This window comes from Salmo salar, unplaced genomic scaffold, assembly GCF_965601325.2.
Source record: "Salmo salar unplaced genomic scaffold, fSalSal1 ptg000055l, whole genome shotgun sequence".
NCBI lineage: Eukaryota > Metazoa > Chordata > Actinopteri > Salmoniformes > Salmonidae > Salmo > Salmo salar.
Window position 1 is genome coordinate 1,425,001 of NW_027675313.1, and position 10,000 is coordinate 1,435,000.

The following is a 10,000-nucleotide window of genomic DNA, read 5'->3' on the forward strand; positions in this document are numbered from 1 at the left end:
TTTTTGTGTCTTTTCACTTTTGTTTATTGTTTATTTCACTTTTTTTGGAAATGTAAACACATGTTTTCCATGCCAATAAAGGCCCACTGAATTGAGAGAAGGCCCACTGAATTGAGAGGAGGCCCACTGAATTGAGAGGAGGCCCACTGAATTGAGAGAAGGCCCACTGAATTGAGAGGAGGCCCACTGAATTGAGAGGAGGCCCATTGAATTGAGAGGAGGCCCACTGAATTGAGAGGAGGCCCACTGAATTGAGAGGAGGCCCAATAAAGGCCCACTGAATTGAGAGGAGGCCCAGTGAATTGAGAGGAGGCCCAGTGAATTGAGAGGAGGCCCACTGAATTGAGAGGAGGCCCAGTGAATTGAGAGGAGGCCCAGTGAATTGAGAGGAGGCCCACTGGATTGAGAGGAGGCCCACTGAATTGAGAGGAGGCCCACTGAATTGAGAGGAGAGTACACAGTCATTAGCCCTCTCTGGGCTTGATTACCTGGAACATCCAGGGGGACGTCTAGTGGAGGGGAGGAGGAGGAGGAGGAGGAGGGAGAGAGGGACATGTTACAACCAGCAGTGTATAAACCTTCTTCAGGTCTCCGTCTCTAACTCCTGCAGCAGAAACCAGTCCTGGAACACCACGTCCCATCTACATAGATCTACAGACAATACTACCTGTGGAGTCAGGACTCATAACAGACAATACTACCTGTGGAGTCAGGACTCATAACAGACAATATTACCTGTGGAGTCTGGACTCATAACAGACAATACTACCTGTGGAGTCAGGACTCATAACAGACAATACTACCTGTGGAGTCTGGACTCATAACAGACAATACTACCTGTGGAGTCAGGACTCATAACAGTCAATTAATACCCTGGTTGTTGATTTGTGCTGGTGTTTGGTAGTTGGTGTTTGATGGTTTTGTAATTCTTACGTTCTTCATCTTGAATGACTCTTCCTCCAGTCTCTCCACAGCCAGGATGTTCTCTATAGGGATTCTGCAGAGAGCGCCCTCACCTGGAGAAAACAAGGCACTGCATCAGATAACCAGAACAGACAGCTGTGTGTGTGTGTGTGTGTGTGTGTGTGTGTGTGTGTGTGTGTGTGTGTGTGTGTGTGTGTGTGTGTGTGTGTGTGTGTTGTGTGTGTGACTGTGTATGGATTCTGTGTGTTTAACATCACTACATGGACCCTTCTAGACTGTTAGTACTGACCCGCCTACTGCTCTCTCCCACCTACTGCCCTCTCCCACATACTGCACACTGCCTTCTCCAACCTACTGCACACTACCCTCTCCCACCTACTGCACACTGCCCTCTCCCACCTACTGCACACTGCCCTCTCCCACCTACTGCACACTGCCCTCTCCCACCTACTGCATACTGCCCTCTCCCACCTACTGCACTCTCCCACCTACTGCCCTCTCCCACCTACTGCACACTGCCCTCTCCCACAGACTGTACACTGCCCTCTCCCACCTACTGCACACTGCCCTCTCCCACCTACTGCACATTGCGCTCTCCCACATACTGCACATTGCGCTCTCCCACATACTGCACACTGCCCTCTCCCACATACTGCACACTGCCCTCTCCCACATACTGCATACTGCCCTCTCCCACCTACTGCACTCTCCCACCTACTGCCCTCTCCCACCTACTGCACACTGCCCTCTCCCACAGACTGTACACTGCCCTCTCCCACCTACTGCAGACTGCCCTCTCCCACCTACTGCACACTGCCCTCTCCCACCTACTGCACATTGCGCTCTCCCACATACTGCACACTGCCCTCTCCCACATACTGCACACTGCCCTCTCCCACCTACTGCACACCGCCCTCTCCCACCTACTGCACACTGCCCTCTCCCACCTATTGCACACTGCCCTCTCCCACCTACTGCACACTGCCCTCTCCCACCTACTGCACACTGCCCTCTCCCACCTACTGCACACTGCACTCTCCCACCTACTGCACACTGCCCTCTCCCACCTACTGCACACTGCACTCTCCCACCTACTGCACACTGCCCTCTCCCACCTACTGCACACTGCCCTCTCCCACCTACTGCACACTGCCCTCTCCCACCTACTGCACACTGCCCTCTCTTACCTACTGCACACTGTCCTCTCCCACCTACTGCACACTTCCCTCTCCGACCTACTGCACACCGCCCTCTCCCACCTACTGCACACTGCCCTCTCCCACCTACTGCATACTGCCCTCTCCTACCTACTGCCCTCTCCCACCTACTGCACACTGCCCTCTCCCACCTACTGCACACTGCCCTCTCCCACCTACTGCACACTGCCCTCTCCCACCTATTGCACACTGCCCTCTCCCACCTACTGCACACTGCCCTCTCCCACCTACTGCACACTGCCCTCTCCCACCTACTGCACACTGCACTCTCCCACCTACTGCACACTGCCCTCTCCCACCTACTGCACACTGCCCTCTCCCACCTACTGCACACTGCCACTCTTACCTACTGCACACTGCCCTCTCCCACCTACTGCACACTTCCCTCTCCGACCTACTGCACACCGCCCTCTCCCACCTACTGCACACTGCCCTCTCCCACCTACTGCATACTGCCCTCTGCCACCTACTGCAAACTTCCTTCTCCCACCTACTGCACACTGCCCTCTCCCACCTACTGCACACTGCCCTCTCCCACCTACTGCACACTGCCCTCTCCCACCTACTGCACACTGCCCTCTCCCACCTACTGCAAACTGCCTTCTCCCACCTACTGCACACTGCCCTCTCTCACCTACTGCACACTGCCCTCTCCCACCTACTGCACACTGCCCTCTCCCACCTAATGCACACTGCCCTCTCCCACCTACTGTCCTCTCCCACCTACTGCACACTGCCCTCTCCCACCTACAGCCCTCTCCCACCTACTGCACACTCACTCTCCCATCTACTGCACACTGCCCTCTCCCACCTACTGCCCTCTGCCACCTATTGCACACTGCCCTCCCCCACATACTGCACACTGCCCTCTCCCACCTACTGCACACTGCCCTCTCCCACCTACTGCCCTCTCCCACCTACTGCACACTGCCCTCTCCCACCTACTGTCCTCTCCAATCTACTGCATACTGCCTTCTCCCACCTACTGCACACTGCCCTCTCTCACCTACTGCACACTGCCCTCTCCCACCTACTGCACACTGCCCTCTCCCACCTAATGCACACTGCCCTCTCCCACCTACTGCCCTCTCCCACCTACTGCACACTGCCCTCTCCCACCTACAGCCCTCTCCCACCTACTGCACACTCACTCTCCCATCTACTGCACACTGCCCTCTCCCACCTACTGCCCTCTGCCACCTATTGCACACTGCCCTCCCCCACATACTGCACACTGCCCTCTCCCACCTACTGCACACTGCCCTCTCCCACCTACTGCCCTCTCCCACCTACTGCACACTGCCCTCTCCCACCTACTGTCCTCTCCAATCTACTGCATACTGTCCTCTCCCACCTACTGCACACTGCCCTCTCCCACCTACTGCACAATGCCCTCTGCCACCTACTGCACACTGCCCTCTGCCACCTACTGCCCTCTCCCAGCTACTGCCCACTGCCCTCTCCCACCTACTGCACACTGCCCTCTGCCACCTACTGCACACTGCCCTCTGCCACCTACTGCACACTAACCTCTGCCACCTACTGCCCTCTCCCACCTACTGCACACTGCCCTCTGCCACCTACTGCCCTCTCCCACCCACTGCATACTGCTCTCTCCCACCTACTGCATACTGCTCTCTCCCACCTACTGTATACTGCTCTCTTCCACCTACTGCACACTGCCCTCTCCCACCTACTGCACTATGCCCTCTCCCACCTACTGCACACTGCCCTCTCCTACCTACTGCACACTGCCCTCTCCCACCTACTGCACACTGCCCTCTCCCATCTACTGCACACTGCCCTCTGCCACCTACTGCACACTAACCTCTGCCACCTACTGCCCTCTCCCACCTTGTGCACACTGCCCTCTGCCACCTATTGCCCTCTCCCACCTACTGCATACTTCTCTCTCCCACCTACTGCATACTGCTCTCTCCCACCTACTGCACACTGCCCTCTCCCACCTACTGCATACTGCTCTCTTCCACCTACTGCATACTGCCCTCTCCCATCTACTGCCCTCTCCCACCTACTGCCCTCTCCCACCTACTGCCCTCTCCCACCTACTGCACACTGCCCTCTCCCACCTACTGCACACTGCCCTCTCCACCTACTGCCCTCTCCCACCTACTGCCCTCTCCCACCTACTGCATACTGCTCTCTCCCACCTACTGCACACTGCCCTCTCCCACCTACTGCACACTGCCCTCTCCCACCTACTGCACTCTCCCACCTACTGCACACTGCCCTCTCCCACCTACTGCACACTGCCCTCTCCCACCTACTGCACACTGCCCTCTCCCACCTACTGCCCTCTCCTACCTACTGCCCTTTCCCACGTACTGACCTCGCCCACGTACTGCACACTGCCCTCTGCCACCTACTGCCCTCTCCCACCTACTGCCCACTGCCCTCTCCCACCTACTGCACACTGCCCTCTGCCACCTACTGCACACTGCCCTCTCCCACCTACTGCACACTGCCCTCTCCCACCTACTGCACACTGCCCTCTCCCACCTACTTCCCTCTCCCACCTACTGTACCAGTCTAAAGTTTGGACACCGATTCATTCAAGGGTTTTTCTTTATTTTTAACATTTTCCACATTGTAGAATAATAGTGAAGTCATCCTTTGCATTGATGACAGTTTAGCACACTCTCAACCAGTTTCAACCAGATACCGTCCATCTAACTACACCTCTCTAACACATAGTGGATACCATCTAACTACACCTCTCTAACACATAGTGGATACCATCTAACTAACTACACCTCTATAACACATAGTGGATACCATCTAACTACACCTCTATAACACATAGTGGATACCATCTAACTACACCTCTATAACACATAGTGGATACCATCTAACTACACCTCTATAACACATAGTGGATACCATCTAACTACACCTCTATAACACATAGTGGATACCATCTAACTAACTACACCTCTATAACACATAGTGGATACCATCTAACTACACCTCTATAACACATAGTGGATACCATCTAACTACAACTCTATAACACATAGTGGATACCATCTAACTGCACCTCTATAACACATAGTGGAAACCAACTAACTACACCTCTATAACACATAGTGGATACCATCGAACTAACTACACCTCTTTAACACATAGTGGATACCATCTAACTACACCTCTATAACACATAGTGGATACCATCTAACTACACCTCTATAACACATAGTGGATACCATCTAACTACACCTCTATAACACATAGTGGATACCATCTAACTAACTACACCTCTATAACACATAGTGGAAACCATCTAACCACACGTGGTGAGCATTAATACAATTAAACACAACAACAACTTCACAACACACAGATGTTGAGCACACTGACAGACCAGACATAGAACCAGGTCTGACAACCCGTAGAAGAATCCCCACAAACCTTCAGCCCTTACCTTTGGTTTTGTGGTAGGTAAACTCATGGTTAGTGAGACGAAACCACCTCTTCTTGAAGTTCTTCAACCCAAAACGGTTCCTCCCCTGGGCTCGCTTGATCATGAACCTGGAGAGAAGAAGAAATGAGTGACTGAGAGAAGGAGGAAGAGATAATCGCCAGGACAGATAATCAGACAGAGAGGTCTTCAGAGAAACACATGAGGTGAAGGACAGACGGTAGTGAGTCTGGGGCCCGGTCCAATAGTACTGTAGAGCTACCAGGTTATATAGGTTCTGTAGTGAGTCTGGGGCCCGATCCAATACTACTGCAGAGATACCAGGTTAGATAGGTTCTGTAGTGAGGTCTGGGGCCCGATCCAATACTACTGTAGAGATACCAGGTTATATAGGTTCTGTAGTGAGTCTGGGGCCCGATCCAATACTACTGTAGAGATACCAGGTTATATAGGTTCTGTAGCGAGTCTGGGGCCTGATCCAAAACGGTGTTCTCTCTCTTACCCCTCAGTGTTCTCTCTCTTACCCCCCTAACCCCCTCAGTGTTAACCCCCTGTGTTCTCTCTCTTACCCCTAACCCCCTCAGTGTTACTCCCTGTGTTCTCTCTCTTACCCCCTAACCCCCTCAGTGTTAACCCCCTGTGGTCTCTCTCTTACCCCCTAACCCCCTCAGTGTTACCCCCTGTGTTCTCTCTCTCTTACACCTAACCCCCTCAGTGTTAACCCCCTGTGTTTTCTCTCTTACCCCCTAACCCCCTCAGTGTTACCCCCCTGTGTTCTCTCTCTTACCCCCCAACCCCCTCAGTGTTAACCCCCTGTGTTCTCTCTCTTACCCCCTAACCCCCTCAGTGTTACCCCCCTGTGTTCTCTCTCTTACCCCTAACCCCCTCCAGTGTTACCCCCTGTGTTCTCTCTCTTACCCCCTAACCCCCTCAGTGTTAACCCCCTGTGTTCTCTCTCTTACCCCCCTAACCCCCTCAGTGTTACCCCCGTGTTCTCTCTCTTACCCCCCTAACCCCCTCAGTGTTACCCCCCCATGTGTTCTCTCTCTTACCCCTCTTTCAGCATGATGGGAGTCTCGATACTCTTCTGGTCCCATCTCCCTGACGACGAGATCAGGTCCAGGAACTACAGACAGACAGACAGAGGGAGAGTCTCAAATTTACATTTTACATTTTTGTCATTTTCGTAGACTCTCTTATCCAGAGCGAATTACAATAGCAATTAGGGTTACGTGCTTTGCTCAAGGGCACATGGGCAGATTTTTCACCTGGTCATCTTCGGGGATTCGAACCAGTGACCTTTTTTGGCTACTGGCCCAACGCTCTTAAATCGCTAGGCTACCTGCCAAATCACACCCTATTCCCTATGTAGTGCACTACTTCTGGTGTCTGAAATCACACCCTATTCCCTATGTTTGTGCACTACTTCTGGTGTCTGAAATCACACCCTATTCCCTATGTAGTGCACTACTTCTGGTGTCTGAAATCACACCCTATTCCCTATGTAGTGCACTACTTCTGGTGTCTGAAATCACACCCTATTCCCTATGTAGTGCACTACTTCTGGTGTCTGAAATCACACCCTATTCCCTATGTAGTGCACTACTTCTGGTGTCTGAAATCACACCCTATTCCCTATGTAGTGCACTACTTCTGGTGTCTGAAATCACACCCTATTCCCTATGTAGTGCACTAGTTCTGACCAGAGCCTAGGCAACATCCCCTCCGCCACGCTGACTCTCAACACGGGGGCCCCCCAGGGGTGTGTGCTTAGCCCCCCACCCCCTCCGTAACCCCTGTTTACCCACAACTGTGTGGCTAAAGTACGACTCCAACTCCATCATCGAATTTCCTTGACGACACGACGTTGTTAGGACCTGATCACCGACAGCGATGAGACAGCCTATAGGGAGGAGGTCTGAGACCCTGACAGTGTGGTGCCAAGGACAACAACGTCTCCCTCAACGTCAGGAAGCCGATGGTGCACTACAGGAAACGGTGGGAGGGTTCACACCCCCGTCGACGGAGCCGTAAGGGAAGAGGGTCAAGATCTTCAAGGTCCTCGGTGTCGACATCGCTGAGGACTTCACATGGGTCCTCTCACACCAGAACAGCAGCGAAGAAGACACGACAACTCTTCTTCTCCCTCAGGAGGCTGAAACGATTTGACACGGCCACCGCAGATCCTTAGGAACTTTTACAGCTGCACCATCGAGAGCATCCTGACTGATTGGTATGGCAACTGCACCGCCCTCGACCGGAAGGCCCGACAGAGAGTGATGCGGACGGCCCAGCGTTGGGGGATGAGCTGGGGGTGAGCTCCCAGCCTTCCAGGACATACATGCCAGGCAGCGTCTGAAAAATTGCCAAAGACTCCAGCCACCCGAGACAAGGACTGTTCTCCATGCTCCTGTCCTGCAGGCGGTACCGGTGCATCTGCAGGCGGTACCGGTGCATCTGCAGGCGGTACCGGTGCATCTGCAGGCGGTACCGGTGCATCAAGGTTCAGACAAACAGACTCCTAAACAGCTTCTATCCCCTGGCCATAAGTCTGTTAAATCAACTTCCTCTCTCCCTCTCCAATAGACAATCCACATTAACTGGTCACTGGGGGGGCTGGTCAGTACCAGAACCTTAGAGCTCTCATTCTGATCACTGGTCAGAACCAGAACCTTAGAGCTCTCATTCTGATCACTGGGGGGCTGGTCAGTACCAGAACCTTAGAGCTCTCATTCTGATCACTGGGGGGCTGGTTAGTACCAGAACCTTAGAGCTCTCATTCTGATCACTGGTCAGTACCAGAACCTTAGAGCTCTCATTCTGATCACTGGTCAGTACCAGAACCTTAGAGCTCTCATTCTGATCACTGGGGGGCTGGTCAGTACCAGAACCTTAGAGCTCTCATTCTGATCACTAGGGGGCTGGTCAGTACCAGAACCTTAGAGCTCTCATTCTGATCACTGGGGGGCTGGTCAGTACCAGAACCTTAGAGCTCTCATTCTGATCACTGGGGGGCTGGTCAGTACCAGGACCTTAGAGCTCTCATTCTGATCACTGGTCAGTACCAGAACCTTAGAGCTCTCATTCTGATCACTGGGGGGCTGGTCAGTACCAGGACCTTAGAGCTCTCATTCTGATCACTGGGGGGCTGGTCAGTACCAGAACCTTAGAGCTCTCATTCTGATCACTGGTCAGTACCAGAACCTTAGAGCTCTCATTCTGATCACTGGTCAGTACCAGAACCTTAGAGCTCTCATTCTGATCACTGGGGGCTGGTCAGTACCAGGACCTTAGAGCTCTCATTCTGATCACTGGGGGGCTGGTCAGTACCAGAACCGTAGAGCTCTCATTCTGATCACTGTGGGGGGGCTGGTCAAGTAGCCAGAACCTTAGAGCTCTCATTCTGATCACTGGTCAGTACCAGGACCTTAGAGCTCTCATTCTGATCACTGGGGGGGCTGGTCAGTACCAGAACCTTTAGAGCTCTCATTCTGATCACTGGTCAGTACCAGGACCTTAGAGCTCTCATTCTGATCACTGGGGGGCTGGTCAGTACCAGGACCTTAGAGCTCTCATTCTGATCACTGGGGGGCTGGTCAGTACCAGAACCTTAGAGCTGTCATTCTCCCAGCCACAGAGTATATGAGAGACTCACGTTCTTCACAGCGTCGGCATACTTCTGCTCGTTGAAGTAATCGTAGAAGGCCGCCATGTAAGTCTCTTTAAAACTGGCTGATTTTGACTTGGCCAGGCTCCCCAGGGTCTGGATGGTCTTGGAGATGAGGGGTGAGGGTCCGAGACGTAGCGGGGGTCCTGAGGAGGAGACGGACTAAGGTTAGTATACTGCTGACACACAACGTACCAACACACTGTGAACCACAGTAGGGCGAATTCTGTATTAAACACTGAATCACAGTAGGGTGAATTCTGTATTAAACACAGTAGGGTGAATTCTGTATTAACCACAGTAGGGTGAATTCTGTATTAACCACAGTAGGGTGAATCCTGTATTAATCACAGTAGGGTGAATTCTGTATTAACCACAGTAGCGTGAATTCTGTATTAACCACAGTAGGGTGAATTCTGTATTAACCACAGTAGGGTGAATTCTGTATTAACCACTCAAGGAGCTAGAAGTGTGTTCTCACTGGGTGATGCGGTCGCAGCTGAAACAGGTTGGGAGAGAGGATGGCCGGGGCGAAGAAACGCAGGAAGATAAAACTACTGACCACTGTGGTAGCTCACGTCCTGGTCAACTACGGAAAAAACAGAGAAGGTGATGTTAACACAGTCCAGCAGGTGGCAGCGCAGCCTATGTGAGACTAGAGTTTCCCTACTGGAGAAGAAAACCAAATGATAAACAGACAGGAAACAGTCTTTAACAACATCACAGAGACTAGAGGGACAGAGAGAAAGTGAG

The 10,000-nt window shown here is 52.6% G+C and overlaps 1 protein-coding gene across 1 annotated transcript in view; it reads right to left on the reverse strand.

Annotated features, from left to right (window-relative positions):
• LOC106592024 (ras GTPase-activating protein 3) overlaps window positions 1-10,000 on the reverse strand; it is a 206,997-nt gene that overhangs the window by 10,340 nt on the left and 186,657 nt on the right. Inside the window, 7 exon segments of the mRNA XM_082970870.1 lie at window positions 934-1,016; window positions 5,584-5,690; window positions 6,633-6,706; window positions 9,236-9,364; window positions 9,366-9,393; window positions 9,703-9,815; window positions 9,817-9,836. Of these exon segments, the coding sequence (XP_082826996.1) occupies window positions 934-1,016; window positions 5,584-5,690; window positions 6,633-6,706; window positions 9,236-9,364; window positions 9,366-9,393; window positions 9,703-9,815; window positions 9,817-9,836 (554 nt within the window).